This window comes from Galeopterus variegatus, unplaced genomic scaffold (genome assembly GCF_000696425.1).
Source record: "Galeopterus variegatus unplaced genomic scaffold, G_variegatus-3.0.2 Scaffold446, whole genome shotgun sequence".
In the NCBI taxonomy this organism is placed as follows: Eukaryota; Metazoa; Chordata; class Mammalia; order Dermoptera; family Cynocephalidae; genus Galeopterus; species Galeopterus variegatus.
Genome location: NW_007726557.1, coordinates 384,357 through 408,292, shown reverse-complemented (window position 1 = coordinate 408,292; position 23,936 = coordinate 384,357). Strand labels below are relative to the sequence as shown.

At 53.4% G+C, this 23,936-nt stretch overlaps 1 protein-coding gene across 2 annotated transcripts in view; it reads right to left on the bottom strand.

The window, feature by feature from the left end:
- Positions 1-23,790, bottom strand: part of SLC38A10 (solute carrier family 38, member 10) — a 45,518-nt gene extending 21,728 nt beyond the window's left edge. Inside the window, exons 1-10 of one of the 2 annotated variants that reach the window (XM_008568831.1) lie at positions 23,636-23,790; positions 19,470-19,587; positions 15,349-15,394; positions 14,476-14,569; positions 12,496-12,639; positions 11,243-11,367; positions 8,133-8,235; positions 7,028-7,210; positions 4,797-4,908; positions 3,652-3,758 (exon numbers count right to left, since the gene is read on the bottom strand). In XM_008568831.1, coding sequence (XP_008567053.1) covers positions 3,652-3,758; positions 4,797-4,908; positions 7,028-7,210; positions 8,133-8,235; positions 11,243-11,367; positions 12,496-12,639; positions 14,476-14,569; positions 15,349-15,394; positions 19,470-19,587; positions 23,636-23,734 — 1,131 coding nt within the window. In that variant the 5' untranslated portion in view covers positions 23,735-23,790. The remainder of the gene's footprint in view (positions 1-3,651; positions 3,759-4,796; positions 4,909-7,027; positions 7,211-8,132; positions 8,236-11,242; positions 11,368-12,495; positions 12,640-14,475; positions 14,570-15,348; positions 15,395-19,469; positions 19,588-23,635) is intronic. The other variant, XM_008568832.1, reaches the window with a different exon arrangement.
- Between the last annotated feature and the right edge of the window lie 146 nt (positions 23,791-23,936).

Sequence of the window (23,936 nt, the reverse complement as noted above, 5' to 3'; positions counted from 1 at the left end):
CCCCCCAAAAAAAAAAAAAAAAAAAAAAAAAAGACCAACAGCACCAAAGGCCAGAGGAGGGTAGATGGAGTTAAAATATTGTGGGATACTTGCCTTGTCTGGGAAGTGGCTAAAAAACACTTATTTACAGTAGACACGAGTAAGTCGAGGATTTGTATTAACTGGCTAGTACAACCACTAGGAGACTAGAAACGTACCAACAAGCTAAGAGAGGAAAAGAGAATAAATATTTAAAATGCTTGACTGATTCAAGAAAAAAAGAAACAGAAAAAAGATGAGACAAATAAAAAAGAATAAGATGGTTAAGTCCCCCCAATCCTGTAACTGAATTAACTGTAAACAGTCTTAAGTACTCCTGTTAACAAAATGGATAACAACAAGACAAGAACAGCCAGCTGCACGCTGTCACAAGAGACTGACACTAGACGTAAGGACACACATGAAAAGAAGGATGAAAGAGCTACCCCGTGCGAACACAAACCCAAGAAGTGTTCCAAGACAAAAAGGGACGTTCCACAAGGCAAAAAGTCAACTCAACAAGAAGATATAACTAACTTAAAGCTGTGTGCTCCTAATAACATAGCTTTAAAGTAAAGAGCAAAAATGGTAGAACTAAACAAAAAATCTACCATCACAGTAGGAGTTACATACCTTCCTCATAACTGATAAACAAGATTAAAAAAATCAGTAAGAATATGTAAAACCTGAAAATCATAGTTGTAAACATGACCTGACCAACACACTTGGGACGTGCATCCAGCAACGGCAGAACCCATGGCCTGCTGAGCACTCCCCATAACAGGCCAGACGCCGGCCACAGAGCAAGTCTCAACAAACGTCACAGGACTGGAATTCCTCAGTGTGTGTACTCCAGCCACACTGGGATTAAGCTTGAAATCAATAAAAGAGATTACCGGGAAACCCCCAAATGTCTGGAAATCTAAAGAAGCCAGAAAGATAGAAGAGATCACAATGGAAATTAGCAAAAATGTAAATTGAGAGATGGCGTCAATGCTTTGATCTATTGTTGGATGCAGCGGGATCAAAATCTCAAAGGAATCTGAAGGAGGCTGACAAGCCAATTTTAAAGTTGAGTTGGAATGCAAAGGGCCAATAATAAGAAAGAGTATCGTGAAGAAGACTCGAGTGGAGAACTTCTACCTGCCACAGAGACTTCTGTAAAGCTACAGCAACTGGAGCAGGGCAGCACCGGTCTGAGCAGAGAGCAGCAGACCAGTGGACACAGGAGTGCCCAACAGCCTCGTATGTACAGCCGTGAAGAAGACTCGAGTGGAGAACTTCTACCTGCCACAGAGACTTCTGTAAAGCTACAGCAACTGGAGCAGGGCAGCACTGGTCTGAGCAGAGAGCAGCAGACCAGTGGACACAGGAGTGCCCAACAGCCTCGTATGTACAGAAGGTAACTAGTGACGCTGCCGCCGTGGGGAAAGGACAGTGCTGGGTCAAATGGAGAGCCACATAGAGAAAGTGAGCCTTCACCCCAACTTCAACCAGTCAATTCCAGATGAAGCGCAGCTATAAACATGAAAGATGAAATCGAAAGCTTCTAGAATACAACAGAGGAAATGATCTTCAAGACCCTGGGGTAGGCAAAAATTTCTTAAATAGGACATTAAAAAGGAAAAGAAAAAGATCAATCAACTGGACCACACTAAAATTAAGAACTTCTGTTCTCCAAAAGATGTCCTTAAGAAAGTGAAAAGCACCAGGAGTGAGAGAAAACATTTGCAATATATATTTCTTAAAAAAGACCTATATCTAGGGATGGCCCATTGCTCACTTGGGAGAGTGTGGTGCTGACAACACCAGTCAAGGGTTAAGATCCCCTTACTGGTCATCTTTTAAAAAAAAAAAGACCTCTATCTAGAATCTATTAAAAACTCCCACAAACCAGTAAGAAAAAGACAGACAACCCAGTAGAGAAAAACAGGCAAAACTTGGAAGGCATTCTCAAAAGAAGACACCCACATGGCTAACAAGCACATGAAGAGTGCTCCACGTCATTAGTCACCTGGGGACTGCAAATTGAAACTCACAGGAGGTGCTGATCCACATCACCCATGCAAGGACTAAAACGGAAAAGGGACAGTGGATGTAAAGTCAAGTGGACTCTTGTATGCTGCTGGAGGGACCACTCTGGAAACCAGAACACCGTGTGGCAGAACCTCCTAAAGCTGAATACACATGACCCCAGGACCCGACAACTTTCCTCCTAAATGCATAACCCACAAAACTGCAAACATGAAGGCCCCAAAAGAAATGTCTGGACCAGCAGTCGAAATTGGAAACTACTTGCTCTCCCGTGGCAGAGTGGATAAATTGTGGTAGACTAGTAAATGAAGACCACCCGGCAGTGAGAACAAGCAAGCCCTTCCCCTTGCAGTAACATGGGCGAGCTCAGACATGACACTGAGCCCGAGGCTGACACGCGGACGCCTGTTGTGAGACGCCACTCACGTCAACGCGAATGCAGGAACATCATTCTCCAATGCTGGAAGACGAGAGCAGGAACCTTTGGGGCTGGGGGTGGGTGAGTATGAGCACCTGGGGGAGGCTTCAGGGTGCTGGAATGTTCTAGATCTGCCCTGGATGGGGGTTCTGTGGCTGGGCTCACCTTGCAAAAATTGATTAAACTGTACAAGAATTATGTGCTCTACTGTAGGTGTACTATACCTTGAAAAAATTTACTAATATATACCAAAAAAAAGTTCAGACCAACAATTTAAGCTCAATTCCATAAAAAGTGAGCAGAACACATGGTCAGTTCACAGAAGAAATGCAAGCATCTTCTAAACCACAAAAAACACTCAAGTTCACCCAGGGAACAAGAAAGACAAAGGCTGAAGCATGCCGGCTGCAGGGACAGAGGCCCGAGCCTGGCTGTGCGCATGACACTGCGAGGCACTCTGGCAAAAGCCACCACATGGACCAGTGCTCACACTCTTTGACACAGGGATTCCATTTCTAGAAAGCTTCCTACAGACACATTTTCAAATACACTGAAATGCTCGTGTACACAGATACTCATCGTAGTTTTGTCTACAACAGCAAAAGACTGGAGATGTGACTCTGCTGGAGATGGGGATCACGGAATCTTCCTACAGTGAAACGCTATGAAGCAGCGAAGAATAGCAAGGTGGCTCTGGATGCACGGCTGTGGAGCAACCTGCAAGGGATTTTAAGCAAGAGCAGCAGGAAGCTGTGTTACCGGGAGCGTGTGCGCACATACACAAGTGTGCAGACTGTCTCTCTAAGGACACACCAGCGATGGCAGTGGTGGTGGGCTCGGGGGGAATGGGTGGGGTGGGGCAGCCGGGCAATCCGGTCACAACACAGAAACACTTCTGCGCAGAAGCTGTCAGACAACCGACGCCCAGGTAGGTTGGCTCTCTCTGGGAAACACCTGATGTAGGTGAGTGCCATGGCGTGGCCCTCAAGGGCAGACTGTTCAACTTGGTATAACCCAGTGTTTCTCAAACCTATGTGACTGAATAGTATTTGTGCTAAGAAAAATAAAACTAGCCGTCAGAACCCATCTGAAAGCACTGAATTAGGGCTTTATTCTGCCTCTTCCTTTCCCCAGCCCAAGACCAGACGGCCACCCATCCAGGCTGCCAGAGCAGCGCTCACCTGGGAGGAAAGGGCGTTTCTGTGGATCTTCCTGTAGATCAGAGCCGGGCAGATGAAGCAGATGAGACTTCCCATCGTCGCGCCCGTGAGGCCCAGGATGGTCTCCACTAGGAATGAGAAGCGACAAGAAAGGCTGAGCTGAAAGGGAGGAAAGGCTCCGGCAAGGAGCACTGAGCATTCAACCACATGCAGGTGAGTGAGCCACGCCGCAGCCAAGGCCATGTGAGTGCGAGCTGGCAGCAGAGGCACCTCTGAGCCAAGTGCCCGACGAAGCGCCGCTGACTGGCCAGAGTGTACCTGGCGCCTGCTGGGGGCTTCTCTGATGAGTGTTCGTCTCTAAAGAGCTGGGCACTGAGGGCTTCCTGCCTAAATCAGATGTTGGCTCCGCACCACATGGGCCACTTGCTGCCTCGCCAGTCACCTGGGGGGTGACCTAGCAGGACATGTGTAAAAGCCAGCTTAGAATGCTGGGAGGGTGCAGCCCACTACCAGCAGCCTGAACAGGTTACCTCTGGGCCTGTGGGGCCAGTCACCTGGGGGGTGACCTAGCAGGACATGTGTAAAAGCCAGCTTCGAATGCTGGGAGGGTGCAGCCCACTACCAGCAGCCTGAACAGGTTACCTCTGGGCCTGTGGGGATGTCACCTGGGGGAGGGCGCTGCAAGCTCCCTCTGTATCTGATGACGATAAGCTCTGCCTTGCCTGCTAGGAAACAGGTGTGTGAGGAGAACGTAAATCTTACCCAAGGCTTTCAGCTCTTTCCTTGGTAATGTGTCAACAAAATCAGGAGTCAGTCAAGTCAGTAGTAATGAATGAGCTGCTTTATAATCATTTATGTTACAAATTGGGCCTGTGTCCCCGGGTGGGAGCCTCTGTGCAGGTGTCAACTGCTCAGGTTTTGGTGTATCTGTTGTTGCACTGGACTGCCACAGTTTATCCCCTGCCTTTCTCTGTGGGCCAAAGAAGAAAACGACCTGGGAGTTTCTTCGCTTTGCAGGAGACTCTTGGTTGAGTGCTAGGACACAAGGCAGGGAGCCCTGGGCCCTGTGAACACCAGCAGGAATGGAGAACAAGAGGGGCGGGAGAAGTGGTGGTGGGGCCCGATGGCGGGAGCAGCTCAACTGTGGGAGTGACCCAACCACTTACCGTTGGGGATCATGATGCCGCCGACCATGGTTCCAAACACAACCGAGAGGGTAAGAGCTTTAAACCGAAGGGGAGGCATGTAGCCTCCCGCAGCAAAGGTGCCATCTTTTTGCTACATGAAAGAAAATAAAACAAAAAGGTTCTGAAATGACTGATTCCTCCACCACCCTCCTGCAAGGCAACACGTTAAAGGGCTCCACCAAGAGCACCAGACGAGCCTCCCCAGAGGCTGGGTGGGGAGCTCACCTGGCAGGTGAGCATCACCGGCACAATCAGGTTTGGCTGAGCAACGTTAACCAGAAGCCTCAGCCTGCACCTCCACATGCCAGGAAGGCATGAGCACTTCTAACCCCAGGTGCAGGCCGTCAACTTTGCAGTCGTGTTCTGAGATGTAAGGATTGAGTCCTTCCATTTTCCTTTTTGCTTTTGGAGCAATGCCGCTAAAGATTTTTAAAAAGTGCCAAAACAGGGAGGACGGAACACAGACTCTGTCACAGACCCCTGCCGAGTGACTTGGGCACATGCTAAGCCTGCAGGGTTCGGAGTGCAGGCAGAACCCTCCCTCACACGCATGCCCACACGCGCACTTAGCAGTGTGACATCATCCCCGGCAGAGGCAGGACAAGCAGCTAACAATCTCAAAGTCCAGGAGAGAACAGCGGGGAGGGAAATGATGCAACACAACCAGGCCCAGGGTGCCCACCTGACCTCCAGGAGCACTGGGGCTTCCATCGTTCCAGGTGCGAGGACACGAGGGACGCTGGCTTCAGGTGAAGCTGCAGAGCCCAAGGCACAGGCCTCAGACTCCACCTGCCCAACAGCCCCCAGGCGGTGCAGCACACAGACACTGGAGCCGGACTGCCCGCTCAGTCCTGGCTTTGCCACTCACCAGCCCCAGCTGTGTGACTTAGCCTCAGGCAAGTGACTTAGCCTCTGTGCCTCAGTTTCCTCGTGTGCCCCAGAAGCACCTCTCCATCAAGCCATGGTGAAGGTCAAGTGAGTGAGTTCGCAGGAACGGCTGATTGTGGGGGCTGTCTCTGGGCCAGGAAACCATGACAGAACCTTCCAGAACTAGTTTCCAAGTACCCAGTTTTCAGAATAGACTTTTTCACAGGGTGCACTGAGGAAGCTGGAGCCAAATTTCTAAATTGACTTTAGGACAATAATTTGCACACAGGCTAGTGAGGAAGCACATCAGGTCTAGGACCTAGGAGTCCCAACAGTAGAAATTTACCTAAGAAATACCCCAGGAGAAGAGGAAGGGGGGCTATGTGCAAGAGATGCCACGAGACATCCCCGAGAGGCCAGGGGACGGGCCAGACACAGCCATCCCACATGACGTGCAGGAGAAGGCAGCAGAGGTGCTGCGGCACCTCCATGGAAACATGCAGACGCGCTGGTGGCCGTCACTGGGAGAAAACGGTGACCTCCTCCGCTGCCCCTCTATGAAACCAGAAGCCAGCGACCGCGGGGAGGGAGCGGCAGCCACGTCTGCCTCAAGATAGAGGGATGTGGATCAACTCATTCTCTTGATCCAATACTTCCTTTAATGCCACTACTGGTTTTTTCATTTTAAAAAAAGGTAAATGCTGTTCAGATATGAAGTGCATGTTTCATCAGACAGGGAGAGATGGATGTCAGCACCCCACGGTGGAGGCCAAGCTGGGGGAACCACGGGAGGACCCTGTGGCCAGATGGGCGGGCCCTGCCTTCACCTCCCAAACGACAAAACCGTAAATCCTGCCTGGCTTGGCCTCTGCTGTGAAGCCGGAGTTTGTCATGGCCAGTGGCAGAGTCCGTAGGCAGCAGACAAGAGCTGCAGTGCTACCATGACCACATGCCTGGCCACGTGGACAGTGAGCCCTGTGCCAGCTGTTCCAAAGTTGGTTAAAAAAAAAAAATCTCTATTAAAAATTTTCATTTTAATTGAAGCTTTTTTATTTTTAGCTAGGAAAGGCTGCACCTATGCCCAGGAGAATATAGAACCAGCCAAAGGTGGTAGAAGATATGGGCCGGTCCGGTGGCGCACTGGATAGTGCGCCGCTTGGGAGCGCGGCGGCACTCCCGCCGAGGGTTCGGATCCCACATACAGACTGGCCGCTCACTGGCTGAGCGAGGAGCGGGGGCAACACTGAGGGTTGCGATCCGTTGCCAGTCATGAAAAAAGACAAAAAAAAAAAAAGCTGGTAGAAGATAACGTTAAGATCAGGGACACGCCTCGAGTTTCCTACCTGCTGCTCGAAAAGCAGTGTGTTCAAGGCCTGCCTGCAGGGCAGGATCATCATGGGGAAGCCCACGGCCACCGACATCATGAAGCCCACGCGCATCATCTCCGTCACCAGGTTGGAAGGAAAGTGCATCAGCACGTTGCCTGCAGTGGCCTCGGTGAAGCTGACATAACCGAAAAACCCCACCTGTGGGAGAATGACAGGCAGTGAGGTGACGGGCGGCCAGTGGAGGGGGCTTGGGGGGCCATGGCCGCCCAGAACACCTGCGAGCCACATGGACAAAGGCACCTTTCAGGCTCCTACCATAAAACATCCTCTTCTGATCAACAGAAGCTAAGCGCCCAATTACCTTCTCGCAAGGCCAGCAGGGCACAGAGACAAAGAAAGAGCTGCCTGCGGGAAGGGAAGGTGTGAAACTGCCCCGAGTCCTTCAGAGGGCCTGTCTCAATCTGGTTTCAAAACCCAACTGGGGAGCCGTGGGGTACACACAGTCCTCTGTGGCATAAGCTGCCGGCATCAACAGGGAGCGCCAGGGACCCTGCAATGACCCAGGCAAGTGCTGAAGCCACCACATTCAGGGAAATGAGCTAGAGTCTTAGCATATTTATTATTTTATTTAAAGACAACAAATAGGTGCCATAAGAAGACTGGAAGAGGAATGTACCAGAGCGCTGGCAGGAACTGCGCCTGTGGGCTGGAATTTGAGGTTACTCTCTTCCTCCACTAAAGTACGCCTTCCAGTCTCCCTAACGGACACACCCCAACGTTATGGTGAATTATCAAAAGTCTTGGAGAGAAGGTGGGAACAGTCACCCAGCTTAAGCAATCAGGGTGCAGCCCCGTGACAGAGTGTGAGCTCCTCAGAAGGGGAGTCACCCTCATACCCAGGCAGCAGTGGCAGGAGGCTGGCTGGGAACAGCAGGGCTACGGGTGTGGTCACCCTGATGCCACAGCGGGCCTTTCTCTGTGTGGCTCTGACAGGCCACAGCCACGCTGGGAGGGGCCCCAGGCACAAGGTGTTTCCTGAAGGACCACAAGAGGCTGGGGACAGTAGTATCCACAGGGACACTGCTCCGACATGAGGGGGAGGGGAAGGGAAGGTTCCTACCATGACATAGAAGGCGGTGACCACGTTGAGGGAGGAGGCAAATATGGAGCTCATGGTTTTCACCGACGGCTCGTCCAGGCTGTCATAGGTAGGGAGAACCTGGCTGTGTAAAAACAAGCTACCTCACAAGCAGGTTCCCAGGAGCCCCCCCACCACGCCAGCTGCAGGCGCCTAGGCGAGTCTCTTGAACCTTCCTTCTTGCACGCTCACCTCACGTGACTCACAGTGTGAGGCCAGCAGAGCGTGACACAGTGATGTACCAGTGTCACCACAGCCCCCAGAACATCCCCAGAATATGCCCTGTGCAGATGCGGCACAGGCGCCCCAGGAGGAAAGGCCACCTGCTCCTGGGACCAGCGCCGAGAACAAAGCAGCCATCCCCACTTACTAGGGACACAGGTGGCCAATCGTACATCGCTGTCAGAAGATGGAAGCTGGACCTGCACGGCCCTAGCCAGGTGGCGGCCACCTCAGAGCCTCAGCACAGGCATGGGCACAGTCGGCCCCCAACAAGGAGAGGGCCCAGGAGCGTTTCCCACCTTGCAGCCTCGCGTGTATGATGAGAAAACGGGCTTCTGTCCCCCAGCCCTGCTGGTAGTGTGGTGCTACTGGTCAGGGGGCAAGTCACTGGCCAGGTGGGGGTGTGACAGCCCTGTGCAGGTTCTCCACAAACAGCAAGTCCCCAGGCTTCTCTGTGGACATGGGCAGCAGGCCTGTCTGAGGGGGCCATGCAGGGACCTGGGCACCTGGGAGTGGCGTAGCTGAGACAGGAAGGGAGAGGGCCCAGCTGGGGTGTGGGGGTCTGCGTGCAGCCTGGAAAGGGGGTAGCTGTGCCCTGGGCTGAGTGAAGACTGGGGCAGTAGTCGAGTGGCCGCACTCCCGCATGTCGTGGGCTCCAGGTGGGGCTCAAAGGCGCAAAGGCATAGCAGGAGGCAGGGAGAATGCCAAGACGCAGCAAACCCACAGCCAGTGCCAGACGAGCACAATGGTCAGCAAAGCCAATCTCAAACTGCCTTTTAAAAAGTGAAAGTGAAACAAAGGAGACACCCAGACTCTGCTAAACATTTAGCAAACAGGCCAGAACAAGCGGGAAGGCCACTCTAGTCTAAGCCGACACCCGCTCTGCTCTGGGCTCATGGCATGATGCCCACTGGGCCTTCAGCAGGAGGGCCTCCCATAGTGGTCAGGGGACGCTGCAGAATGGGTGCCCCCCCTCGGCCAGGCTAGAAGGGCACCAAGCAGCCATACGCTGTGCGCACAGCTCAGGAGCCCACTGCTCCGGGATGATGCCGGTCACAGCCCGAACTGCTCGGTGCTGCCCAGCCCTCTGGCTGGAGCAGAGTCCACACCAGGGAGCCCAGCTTCAGGACCAGCATCGGAGGCCATGACATGTGCTCACCTCCCTGGCCAGCACACACCCCTGATGAGTCACTGCCAAGGAAGCTGCACTCCTGTGGGGAGGGGCTGCGGTCTCAGGCCTCTGCGGATGACAGGGCTGGGAGGGCTGGTCCTAGGCTCCTCTCCAATCCTGACAGTGTACCCCAGCAGTGCCTGGTTCATTCCCAGGAGAGAGAGAAGGTGGGAGCCACAATACCTCCCGGCCACCTACAAAGGAGCTATTGGAGGAGGGCACGGTCCTTGACCATTGCCCCCAGCACCCAACAAAACATCCCCACACCACCCACCTCACAAAGCAGCTCCATGACTCAGAGTCTATCAGAGTCAAATGGAGCTTTCCTGGGTGTACACCCCACTTCTCCCACCGCACACGCTGGGATCCAGGTGTGCAGGCAGGCTCAGTGCCACAGTGACAGTTCTGCATAACCACACATTCATCGACCGTGACATAAGTCCTGCAAGGGCCAGACACAGAGGCAGAAGGAGGCCTGGCCATGCCTGCAACAACAGGAGGTGAGGGCCTGGCGGTCACCCCAACACAGACAGGCACTCTGGCACAGCACTCCTGTGGGCGGGAGGAGCTCTCCGTCTCTGAGCTTGGCAAGTGTTCCTGTGTTTAAGGACAAGGAAGTCAGCATGCCGGCCAGCGTGTAGAGAAGTAGGGACTGGCCTGGAGGCCCAGACGCCCTCAGGGAGAGGCAGAGTGAGACCCGCACTTGGCCAGCCTGCACACCAACCCTTCCGTAACCTGCCATCTGACCTGGGAACCACACCAACACCTGTGACTTGGCTACTACGCATCCACCGCCAAAAAAGCCCAACCTCAGGTTTATTTTAAAAAAAGCAAACACGCTGACAAAAGGGATAACTGGTAACTCAGTATGTGATAAAAGAATAAAACGTCTGTCTCTGATTATAATGGGGACACTAAACAGCAAGACTGGAGTGCATTCTGGTGGAGACCGAGCTGCCAAGAGACAGACAGTAAGTGGGGAATGACTTGGATCTTGCATGTGGGTGTAAACAGCGGCAGGAACAAATTCTGTCACACTATGCACGATTGGCACAATATGTGCCACTAACATAGTGGGGCCACTCTGCCAGACCCACCCCGTACGCGATGGTCTTTCCCGGCTGCGCTGGATTTACGCCCCTTTCCAGCCGGTTACTGTTTTCAGGCCTGCAGAAGTGACACGCTCCTGTCATCTTGGTGGAGAAAGTGATGCTGCTGGAGTTAGGGAGCGCCTGATCTGCAGTTGCAGAGCCCTGAGTGCCAGAGACAGCTCACACAAGCACATGTGCACAACACCCACAAAAGCGTCACTGCAGCAGTCTGAAGGCAACGTGTGTGCGAGTTCCCTTCCAACGTTCTCAGAAGAGCAGCTAAGTCTGGCAGGGCACTGGGGACTGTGCAGTCAGATGGCTGGGTTGCTGCCGCACCCCACCGCCAGCCCTCCTCTCACGGGGCATCTGGCAAGTCAGGCGCTCTTGCCAGCTAGGCCCAGCAGCACAGCTAGGCATACAGTCAGCATACCTCCCGATGAAAACACGACATTCTCCCTCAGCCTGGAGGGAAAAGGTCACAATGGAACGAGACGTCACTCTTGCACAGCCACTAACGAACAATGGAAGATGCATACACAGCAGCGGATTGTCTCTGACCACCTCTACAGAGCCCCACACGCAGGGCCCCCGGCGGTGGTGGTACTTACGACTGACAGGCAAAGGACATGCCGAAGATGGGGACACAGCGGAAGAGGCCCTCCCAGCGGACATAGCTGACCCGCCGCAGCCACTGCCCGGCAAAGAGGCCGTGCTTGAGAGAGGACAGCACGATCTGTACCGAGGGGAGAAAAGAGCACACGGACAGGTCAGAAAGCCGGCAGGACGGCCACCCCGGCCTAGGTGCTGCTGTGGGGAGGGAAGGCTTTGGCTCCACAGTGTGGGTGCCGCTTGCCTCGCCAGCGCAGCCTGGTACCGTCAGCTGGAGGGGCCAGGGACTGCACTTTCCAGTGTTCCCAGTCCCCAGCCTCAGAGCACAAGGGTCTGTGTGGTGGGTGGTGGAAGGGTGCAGGCTACAGGGGGTCTCCTGGGCACTCTGGAGCAGTTGCCTGTGCAGGGGTCGCTCGGCACACACAGAAGTGACACCCTGCTCGCTGCACCTGGCTCCAGGTTCCATCAAGTTACAGAGGATGGTCGCTCAATATGGAGAAGTCCTTCCCTGGTCCTGTACTGTCCCAGACATGGACATATTTCAGAAGACCAACCCACCAAGGACATGGCTATCTGAAGAGTAAGGGGCACTCTCGCTCCTGGTCCCCGCACAGAGAGCCAGGGAGCACTGGAGAACTGTGGCTCCCACAGCCACCAGCAGCCTTGCCAGCGCACACCCACTACAAAGACATACAGGTTCTGTTCCCTCAGGAAGGATCATCACTGACCTTGCCAGTGAATGGGCAGTCCCGGGGGCTCGGGGCCCATGCAGGCAGGCCCTGGCACAGGGCCCTAAGGGTGTCAATTGCACGCATGGCCCTCCGGGCCAGCCTGTTATACATGCTCACTGAGAAAGACAACTTGCCACCTTGTGCCAAAGCACTGGCATCATGACTCTTGGTCACAAATCCCACATAAAATGTCTTTCCATAAAACAAGTGGATGCTACACCTTTACTTCCAAGAGCCTAAACGAGGTGACCCTGGCCTTGGAGCCCCTCCACCCTGAGCCCTCGGCCTCTCCTGGCATCCTAGCCTGAGATCAGGTAGCCCACCTGCCCCATGGTCCTCCTCAGCCGTCCTAGTAATTCTGACACATTCCCCAGGCGTCAAGCCACTTTTTTGTAATTCCCAAGAAGCAGCGGGTGGCTAAACCAGACCCGGGCACAGACCCTGTGTAGCCATAGAAAAGAGCATGCTGTGAGCAGCCCTTCACACAGCACCACGGCCGCTCACGAGCACTGCAGACTCACCACGAACATGAACACAGTGTAGAAGATGAGGGCCATGGCACTGAAGGACTGGATGGAGGCCATCATGTTCCTCTGGAGGCTGAGCGGGAGCACAATGCACAGGGACACCACGAAGAGCAGGAGCACGCGGAAGGCGCCGGTCACCTGGAAGGGAATCACTCACCAGCGGGGGCTCCTCTTTGCTGTGGGGATGGAAGCGCCCACGGCCCAGAGAACCAGCAGCACCCAGAGCATAACGCCGGCGGGGCTCGAGGCTGCACACTCCCCCCGAAGCTGCCCTCGTGGCTGCCGTGCTGTGCGCTGATCTCTGCCCCCGCAGGGTCCAGCCCAACCCCAGAGCCAGAGCAGCTGGAGCAGGACAGCTGTCTCCCTTACCACAGGGAAGGAATGCGATGGGAGCAGCTCTGAGTCTGCGCGGCCTTGGGCAGTTGGTGCCAGGCCCACCCTCCACGCCTGCGCTGATGGGGGCAGCGGGAGCCCAAAGGAGCCCACCACAAGGCCCATTTCCCTCCATTGTGACCTCAAAGCCGACCTGGCTTCAAGAAGGAGGGCAGTGTTGCAATCCTAATCCTGAAAACTAATCTGGTGTTTATTACAGCAGAACATGCAAAGGCTGGAAATATCTGACACTGAGCTTGGCAGCAGCAACACCCCTGACTCTCCATCTCCTCACTCAGAGCCTGCAGCACCTGGCTAGTGGACATCAGAGCCCCACCAAGACCCTTCAAAAATGTCCCTCAGCACTCTCTCCCCAGCTCCAAATCCCTACGTATTTATCCCAAACCCACCATGCTTCTTGGCATGGGAGCACCGCACACTCAGGGGAAACCTTTGACAACACGCCAACGGGGGACGAGAGCAGAGACAGTTCTGTGTGTGGCTGCGCTGCTGTGGGTTGAATGCTTCTGCTCCTATGGGAGGGTCTGTGTGGGACCACGGCTGGCAGCAGCAGTGTCTCTCCCGCAATTCCCATGCAGCCACGGCTGGAGGGGAGGGAAGGCACAAGGGCCTGAGGGCAGGACTGAATGGGAGGGTCTGTGTGGGACCACGGCTGGCAGCAGCAGTGTCTCTCCCACAATTCCCATGCAGCCACGGCTGGAGGGGAGGGAAGGCACAAGGGCCTGAGGGCAGGACTGACCGTGGCTCCAGGACGTCCACAGTGAAACGTGCAGCACAGGCCAGGGGCCATGCTCACGGGGGCTCCCGGGAATTTTCTCCATCCATGTGCACATCTGCCATGTTCCACTCACAAGGAAGACCACCCCTCCTTCTCCTCAACTATGGTCTTTCTACACTGAAATCCTGCTCTACCCTGTTGGGATGCAAATGCTGAGGGACTCTGACACAGAGAAGATGCTCAGTGCCATGGCACCCACCCCTCAGCCAGCCCTTCCTGCCCCATGCAGCAAGGCACTCTGCTCCTGGCAGAGGAGGAAAGCTGAGCCCGGCCCAGCTCGCCAGGGGATCCCTCAGTGGTAGGGGTGGCAAGCAGGGAGGATGCCACACTAATGTCCCTGCAGCTGAGAGGAGCGTGAGTCCAATAGTCCCAGTGCTGTGCCTTCAGACCTACCCAGTGTGGTGAAGCACAGCTCCCCAGGAAGCTCTGGCTGACAGCCAAGCACACAGACACACGAGGGCCCAGCTGCTTCTGTCCTGATGGGTGGCCTGGCTGGCTGAGACATCCTCTGAGCTCCACCCTGGTCTGCAGCCGGTCCCACCCTCCCCTGGCACAGCAACAGACTCACACTGCGGCCCAGAGGCTTCTGCCTGCTGTTGCTTCCTCTCCTGATACCTTTCCTGGACCTTACCCCAGCAAGTCCCCTGTGCTCCAGCCCACTGGACCTCAACTGACAGCAGGGCACAGCGGGAACTTCTAACCAACTGCACTGGCCCACGCCCGGGCTCACAGGTGAGTCAGGGAGCTACCACAGGCACAGCCACACGTGTTCAAGTAAACCAGAACACCTGAAGTGCCCTTACCTGGAACCCAAACAGCCGAGCAAAGAAGTTGGACCCCAAGTCGCCAATCACAACGTAGAACGCGATGCAGGTCCCCAGCATCAGCCCAATCATGCTACAAAGAAGGAAACCACGGGTTTGAAACAGTATTTTCAAGGAGTATGGTGTCCGGTCATGGGCGAGCCAGGGCTCGGGCGCTCACAGCCCTGGACGGCACGCTGCACGCCCGGCAGGGGCCACCCAGTGGCAGGGCTCAACGACAGGGCTCGACTACCACCATTCTGCAGTTTACAGGACATGGGTGTGTCCCATGGAGTTTGTGTTTTACTTGGAATGATTATTGAATAACACTAAACTTTTCTTTATGTGGTATTATATTTTTCTCTCCACAGGAGGTTCTAAAAGTTCTTTCAGGTGCTACAAAACGCACTGCCATGTTAGACAAGTTAAAAAGACAATCAACTGCTTTCAAAAAGGGCTGTTCTTTCGAGTTTACAATTCCCTTAATTTAGAACCCTAAAAGTGCAATTTCCCAGCAATTTTTTCATCTCATAAAATTTTACTCCAAAGGAAGGAAAATATGACATTTTCAACTTAATGCCACCTTTATGCAGCAGTGTTGGGGGAGGGTACAGCTCAAAGAACACCACGAGATGAACTGCAACGGAGGGAGAGCTGCTTCACTGTGCTCTCCACGCTTTCCATTTTTGTATTTTTCTTAGTAAGACTTAAATAAGGCTTTCAGCCTGACACTAATCATTTTAAGGGTACAACAAATTGGACTTTCAACTTAGTAACATAAGTTATAAGGCAGTCTCATGTGACAGAAGCCGCCCCCCTGGTGACAGTCCCTAGTTTCATGGAGAAAAGAGTACACAGAGGCACTCCAGTTACCTGGTCTCCACCAGCATCTTCCCGGCTTTCCCATAGGCGTGGAACGCTAGTGCAAAAGAAAAGAGAACGGACACTCAGTCCCGCAGAGTGAGAAGCAAAAAAGCCACCGCATGATGCTCTGAAAGGCAATTTGACAACAATCCGTTGGTCTAGAGTTTCGTAGGCATAAGGGGGATATTTTAAAGTTCTGGTCCCCATGCTTTTTTTAGGTCTAGTATCCACAAATGAAACCACATAAAACGAGAACAAAGCAAGAGAGAGACACAGCTAGGTTGTTTTTCATGGAGGAGGCTGCTGAACCAGTGCCTACCCGGCCCTCGCTGAGAGCCCGAAGGCATCAGCCAGAGCCCCCAGGGGGTGGGTCCCAGCCCCAGGATGCCCAATTCTCGCAGCCTCGCCAAAGGGACTCTGCGGGAGGGCTCTTATTTTCACACTTGGGTTGCGATTTACCAAAAAAAAAAACTTAGAGAATCCTTCAGAGTGCGGCACTTTGGGAGGGGGGGACAAGGGTGTGCGGGGTCCAGGGTGAACAGTCGAGGAGCCGTGCTGACAAATGGCGCCATTGCTGCAACCTACCATGGGGAGCAGCCATCAGCCTTCCCTCCTGACAAGGAATTATTTCCAGCAGATGAGAAGCTACAAGCTGACTCAGCAAGCTCTCTCCCAGGACCTTCATGGCAATTCGGTCCACCAGCGTTTTCCCCACAGTCCAGCCAGACCAGGGCAAAGGGAAGTTCCACTCTCCAGAGAGCAACCAGAAAGGAGGTGCCTGTGACAGGGTGGCTCCAGCCCCATCCTAGCCCTGGCTTCCTGACCTCGTTCCCACCCTGCATGGGGGCCAAAGGACATCCAGTGGGGTTTGGAAAGCAGGAAACACACAGACCAGTGGGTATGAATGACAAAGGACACCCCATCTACTTTTAAACTATTTAGGAAGGGCGTGGCATTGCCAAACCCAGAGTGCTGGCCTCTGACTCCACCGGTCTGTGGAAGCAGAGGCTCCTGCCTCCAGGGGCCACTCTGGCCTTTCCTGGACTGACAAGTTAAAGGTGCCTGGCACCTCTCAAGTTCACCTAACAAAACTAACCCTGAGCCTGATCCTTACATGGAATCCTGGATGCTTATCAAGGTACACTCCAGGAATCAGGAGTGGGTGCCATTGGCCTCCCTGCTGCTGGTGTCACAGGGCAGGTGTGCAATAGACATCTGTGGGATAAAGGATGGGTGGAGAAGCTGTCAAGAACCGTGGGGGCTAGGAAGCATGGTTTTACAACCCTATTTCCCAAGCCAACCACTCCAGGAATCAGGAGTGGGTGCCATTGGCCTCCTTGCTGCTGGTGTCACAGGGCAGGTGTGCAATAGACATCTGTGGGATAAAGGATGGGTGGGGAAGCTGTCAAGAACCGTGGGGGCTAGGAAGCATGGTTTTACAACCCTATTTCCCAAGCCAAGCAGCATGTGCAGGGGTCACAAGCCCCAGGACGAGCAGGGAGGAAGAGAGACCACTGTGGACAGTGACCTCTGCAGGCCCAGCCCAGGCCCAGGAAGGGGCGGCAGCTGGCCAGGGCAGTTCCGGTGCAGGTATCACAGACACGACACCAGCCCCGTCACTGCTCACGACTGAGAACTCAGAGGCAAGGTAGATGCCCAAGGGCCCCTGCCGCCTGGGAGGCGCTGCCAGCCGCACCCACGTGGCTGGGCCTGGGCCACCACTCTCATTGGTGCAGGGCTGAGGCTCAGGAGGAGGCTGAATAGCTGATGTATCTGCTGAACATGGGATTTGGAAACAACTATGTGAAAGTGGGACAAGCAGGGCAAGAAGCAGCAGGTGAGAAGTTTTTATATAAAAACTACAAAAACAGCCCACAACCAACAAAAGCAAACAGAACAAATAAATACACAAACACCACCAACAAAAAACCTGCTGGTGCTGTGACTCTCCAAGAGGGGCGGTGTCGAGCGGTAAGTGATCAATTCCACGGGCTAACCAAACTGAGAAACTGGCACAAGCGCACACGCACAGTGCAGCCAGCACTGGCACATGTCATCAGAAAACCTTCCAGCCATTGGTGGCATGCGTGCAGTTTAAACAGGCTACAGGTTGGAGGCATGTTTGCCACTCTAGAAACTTCCACATCACCCTCTATGCGGTCTCCAGGTCTGGACAAAGGCCATCTACCCATCTCCCCACCTGGACAGCTGCTCAATGCCCACACACCCACAAATGAGGCATGTTTAAGCATCTGCCTTGCTGCACCAGGATGCAGGGAGGGGCAATCCTTCCAGGCCCACCCTTTGGGCCGCAGTGCAGCTCCTGGAGGTGTCTCTCACCTAGGATGACCAGGGACTGGGGAGAAAGATCCCCTCACTAAGTGCAAGTGACAGGAGAGGGCCCAGCCCTCCTGGAAAGGCAGGAAGTGAGGAATGACCACTGCCCGCTCTGTAGGAAGACCTCGCCTGGGCAGGCAGCGGCACCATCCCACTCCATTTTTGAGCTGAGCCAAGACACAGGGACCTGATGTGGAACAGACTGGGCTCGGGAGGTCCACCTGGGAGCTGACGCAGCTGAGCCATCTGTTTGGGGCTCATGTAACCTGAGACCACGAATGTTTTGGAATCTTTTTTGTCCCTAGCTGGCAGAACTGGGCTGTAGTCGCCCCGTGCAGATTAAAGGCCAAGGCCCCTGGCAGCCAGCATAGAGGGTGCCACTGGGCAATTTTCTTTCAATCTTCCACTTCTAGTCAAACCAACCGGTTTGACTTCTAAGGGACTTTTGAAGAACAGTCAGACAGCCAGCTATCAGAAACTATGGCCTGCCCAGCCTAGGGTTTCACGGGCTTCTTTGGGGATACAGCCAAGCTCTTGAGTTGGGGCCTCTGCTATAGGAAGCCCATTCAGAGACCTCAGCAGGGAAAAAGGGTCACCCACAGGCCATGGCTCTGTGGACCAAGAAGGGCCCACCCAAGCACCTTACCTCCTGGTTTCTGGTGGGGGACATTTCACCCCAAGCTGAATGAGGCCATTTCACTGTGGGCTAAGTCGGCTGATAAACTTCTCTACCTCACGTGTAGCACTGAAAGGCTGAAAGCACCACTCATGTCGAAAAAGAGAAGAGGAGGAAAGCATCCCTCTGGTTCTAAGGTCACAAGCAGACACAAGTGTCCCGATGCCAACGCAAAGCAGATAGACTGGGAGGACATGAGAGGCCATGCTGCCAGAAGCCCTTCCGTGTGGGCTGTGCAGATGTTTTTATTTTGTTTGGCCCCCGGAACTCCACACACCATTTCCTCCCTCCCCATGAGAGCTGTGAGCCCAGGGCTGCACTGGCCCTCTGTGTGCATCCTGGCCACACACTGGCTGGAGAGTCAGGAGCTTTCATCGGGAGGCCAGGAATTTTCCCCAGACACCCACAGAGCCAACTATTGACAACACCTATGCTGGATTTCAACACCCATACCGAAAATCCCCAGTGTAGAGCCTGGGCAGAGGCAGGCAGAGAGCTCGGGCTTCCACACCGGCCCAAGGCAGATAGGAAAGACAGGGACAGAGCCCTAGAAGCCAAACTATCTAGAAAATATTCCAAACATAACTGAAGTAGAAAGTGCAGCCTTCTCTCTGGACTGAAATCACGTTAACAGCAGATAGAGAGAACTAAAGGAAACGAACCTGCAGCCACAGAAAATCAGTAGAGAAAGCCATGGGGGAGATGGGTTACTCGATCCCAGCTACACGCCTGGGCCTGACGACAGCTTCCTCCACAGGAGTCCAAGTAGCGGGGAGTGGTGTGACGCCCTTCGGGCAGCTCCAGAGGCGGGCAACGGCGCCCGGGGGAGCTGCACAGCGAGTGAACTGAGAACAGCTGCGTCTGCTGAGTATGGGCATCTGCTCAAGGAGGGACGGGGGCAAGGACAACAGGGGACCTCACATCTTTCTGTATCACTTCAATGTGGATGCGTGTGATTACATTAACATTTAAAAATCGCATTAAATTTTAAAATAAGAAAAAGAACTGCTGTCCAAGAAACTAAGAATACAGTAGAAGAAAAATAAATAACTCAATAGAAGAGAGAAGGCCCACACCCCCAAGTCTAGAGAGCCCGCACCGGGGCCCAGCTCCTCACCCAGGCCCGCGTAGGTTCTCCGCTTGCTCAGGCTGGCGCACTTCACCAAGAACATGCAGGACTGGTGCGTCATCCAGGAGCAGAAGACCAGGAGCAGGGCCCCCAGGGCAATGCCACACTAGAGGGTGGGAAGAAAATGAGACGTTCGCAAAACCAGACACTTCCAGGTATCTACCTCACACGTTACACAGCATTTACGTGGCTCCTGAAAACCTCTCCACTCTGTTCCACCCTCCTGTCCACAAGTGATACTTCCCATCTCCAAAAGGGCCCATTTCCCTGGATGTGGCGGCCACAGGCTCTGTCCACACAGCATTTACGTGGCTCCTGAAAACCTCTCCACTCTGTTCCACCCTCCTGTCCACGAGTGATACTTCCCATCTCCAAAAGGGCCCATTTCCCTGGATGTGGCGGCCACAGGCTCTGTCTGCAACCTAAGACCTGTGTGTTTTGAAGGAGCACCAAGGACACTGTTTCCTTCCTGGCCCCCTCCGCGGGTCCTTCTGGACAGCTGGCTGTTGCCCACAACTGGCTTTCCCAGTCCTCTACGCACCCCCTGCAGTGCACTGCCTTTTAGCCACCTGGATCAACAGCCAGGAGTGGTAAACACATTCTAGGAGGAAGAGATTGAAAACATTTACACCTTTCTTACAAATCAAACAGGCACTTACCATGTGAGCCAGCAACTGCACTTCTAGTTATTTACCCAAGAGAAACAAGGGAATATGCTCATGCAAAAGCCTGCGTGCCAGTGCTTACAGTAGGCTCGTCCGTAATCCAAGACCTGAGCAAACAGCCCACATGTCCTTCAGCATGTGAATGGATAAACACACTGTGGTCTGTCCATACAGTGGAATATTACTCAGCAGCAAAAAGGGATGAACTACATACCAACACCCGCAGCAACGTGGGTGCACCTCAAATGTGCTGTGCAGTGAATGGCGCTCCACTCAGAATGCTACACACAGTGTGACTCTGTTTACAGGACATTCAGAAAAGGCAAAACTGTAGGGCCAGAGAACAGGTCGGTGTGGCCGGGAGCTGGGGATGGGGAGTGGCTGACAAGAGGGGCACCAGGTGACTTTTTGGAGTGATGGAACTGTTCTGTGTCTTAACCGTGGTGGTTACAAGACTGTACACATACATCAAAACCCATAGAACCCGGGGGCCAGCCCGTGGCTCACTCGGGAGAGTGCGGTGCTGATAACACCAAGGCCATGGGTTCGGATCCCATATAGGGATGGCCGGTTGCTCACTGGGTGGGCGTGGTGCTGACGGTACAAAGTTACAGTTAGACGGAAGAATAAGCTCTGGTGCTCCAGGGTGACCACAGCTAACAATATTGTATTGTTTATTTCAAGATAGCCAGAAAAGAGGATCTTGAATGTTATAACCACAAAGAAATGGTAAATATTTAGGTGACAGGTATACTAACTATTCTGATTGGATCATTATACAATACATGCATGTACTGAAACAACGAACTGTACTTTATAAACATGTACAATGAAAAAAATAAACTGAAAAATAAAATAAACATCAGTACCGCCACATTAGTGCAAGATGTTAATAATATGGGAAACGGTGGAGAGAAAGTGAGGGGGTACATGGGAACTCTCTGTACTTCCCATCCAATTGTTCTATAAACCTAAAACTGCTCAAATAAATAGCCTATCGATTAAAAAAAAGAAACCCACAATGAACTATCACCACTCAGCAGAATGGCTCAAATGGAAAAGACAAAGAATATCAGATACTACCAAGGATATAGAGCATCCTCTGATACCTTGGTACGTCCATGCTGAAACTCGTGGCAGCATCTACTAGGGCTGAACATGCGCACACTCTGTGATCCAGCCATTGTACTCAAAGGCACACACCCAGCAGAAACGCAGTCACTCGCCAAAGCCCATGCAGCTGTGTTCACAGCAGCGCTCATCCTAAGAGCTCCAAACAAGAAACACCACAAATGCCTCGCAAAGGTAAAATAAGTAAATTGTGGCATATCTGTACAAGGGAATGCTAGCTAGATGCTGAAACGCACGCATATTCCAACTGCATCTCCATCAAGCTGAACCAGGCAACAAGAACCTATGGCACCAGAGGTGGGGGTGGCCCTCTGGTAGGGAGGAGCAATTGGTGGGGGTGCTGGCAATGTGCCGCTCCTTAATTTGGGAGTAGTTATGTGTGTTTGTTCACTTTATGAAAATTCATCAAGAATACACCTAAAGCAGGTGCATGTTCCTGCATGTTAAACTTCAATAAATGTTTATATATTTTTTAAAGTATCAAGACTACTCAAAACAAAAAACAAACAAAACACTAAACCAACAGCTGTTTTTAATGACTTGGCTGCCAAACACTAAACACACACATCCCTAAACTGCCTGTTGGCCTCACGCTGCACTTTAGTCGAAGGAGCTTCCCATGGAGAAGACGCGGAGTCCAAGGAGCGTGGCTGACCCTCCGTCTAGTCCTTTGCTTGTGCACGGGGCTCCCGCACTAAGTTGTAGGCTCCTTCCAGCAGGTCTCTGCCGGTCTCATCTTTACATGCTCTGGCAGGGGCCTAGTGCCTACCATACACAGGCCTTCCAAGTCTAGGGACAGCTGAATCATCTAGGCTCTAAAACATATCTTCACAGGTATCTAAACCCATCCACAGTGGCACTTCACAGACAGGCGTCAAGGGAGACAGCAGCTGACATGCCGATGCAGGACATCCCAGGATGCAATTCTGCTGCTGGGCACATCGCAGTGGACACTGGGTCATGTAGTCGTTCCAGAAAAACCCCGTTGGTGGCCGACACAAAGCTGGGATTCACAATGTCCAGACACAGAGGTGGCCCGTGGGGCTCTAGAGACATCTGGTCCTGTCTTGCCTCCAACGTACTCACCAACCACATCACTCAAACAACTCACACAGCCCTAAATGGGGCTGGCCGGTTAGCTCAGCCGGTTAGAGCACAGCCTTATGACCCCAAGGTCACAGGTTTGGATCCCTGTACCTGCCAGCTACCAAAAAATAAAAAATAGGGCCGGCCTCTGGCTCACCCGGGAGAGTGTGGTGCTGATAACACCAAGGCCATGGGTTCGGATCCCTATATAGGGATGGCTGGTTAGCTCAATAGGTGAGCATGGTGCTGACAACACCAAGTCAATCAATCAATCAATAGTTTGTGGAAAAATAGGAAATAAAAGATAACACAGGAATTCTAAATGCATTCTCACCCAGGGCAAGCTGAGAGCTCTGTGTAGGGGATCAAAAATTCGCAGATCAAAAAAAACTTTAATATTTTTGCCCCAAAGACGCTAAATAAAAAAAAACGTATAGTGTTTGTTAATCTAAAATTAAAATACCAGCCCCCACTTTCTGTTCCAAAACGTCCATCCTGTTTTCATGTTTCCACCTGTTTGGTTTCACCAGATTGTGACCGGTGGGTGCCCTCAGGTCTCTGCCACCTGCCCTTGTCCTGGTCCCACTGCTGGGCCCTCCTATGATACTGAGTGGGGGAGCCAGTCCGCCTCCCTTTCCCAGAACACGGAATGCCTGATTGTGGGTTACCTAAACAGAAGCCACCATAGAAGTGGCCACTTTCTTTCCATGGTATTCAATGTTGGAAGGACACCAAGCTTTTCGTGTCTTACATTTTTTCTTTTCTTTTTTTTTTTTTTTTTTAAAGATGACCGGTAAGGGGATCCTAACCCTTGACTTGGTGTTGTCAGCACCACACTCTCCCAAGTGAGCTAACCAGCCATCCCTATATAGGGATCCGAACCCGTGGCCTTGGTGCTATCAGCACCACACTCTCCCAAGTGAGCCACGGGCCGGCCCACACCACATTTTTTGAACTGAGGTGTAATTTGCACAGGTCAGATTAAGTCTGCACAGTTTCTGTGAAATGCAGACTGTCGGGGCACACACCGGAGAATGTTTCAATCACCTGGAACCAACGCCCCCATCTGATTTCCAAGCCTGGGAGGACGGGCTTGTGCGCTTCAGAATGCAAGGGCAGTCAGGTCAGAGTTTTCAAAAATAACGGGTCAAGTAAAACAACTCGGAGCCCCCAGGCGCTGTCCCTCTCGGGAAGCCCGCCCTGCTGGGCTCCGTCTGCCCTGGGCCTGCCGCCGGGCCGCTGTCACGGCCTGAGGCGGGGGCGCGGACTCACCTGTTTGAAGCAGAAGGGCATGGTGAGGACGCTGACCCCTACGATGCTGTTCACTACGTTCGTGATCAGCCCCCAGTTGGAGGCGGCGGCCGCGGTCATGGCGGGGGGCGCGGGGACGCCGGTGGGGCGGCGGGCGGGGGCCGGGGATGGCCTGGAAGAGGGGCCTCGAGGGCAGAAGTCAGCCTGCGGACCTCGCCACGCCCCGCGGCCACGTCATGGCCCCCCCGTGCCTCGCTCGGTGTCGCAGGCCTCCCGAGTGTCGGGGAACTCGGACCCGGAAGAGCCGGAGCCGCCCGCAAAG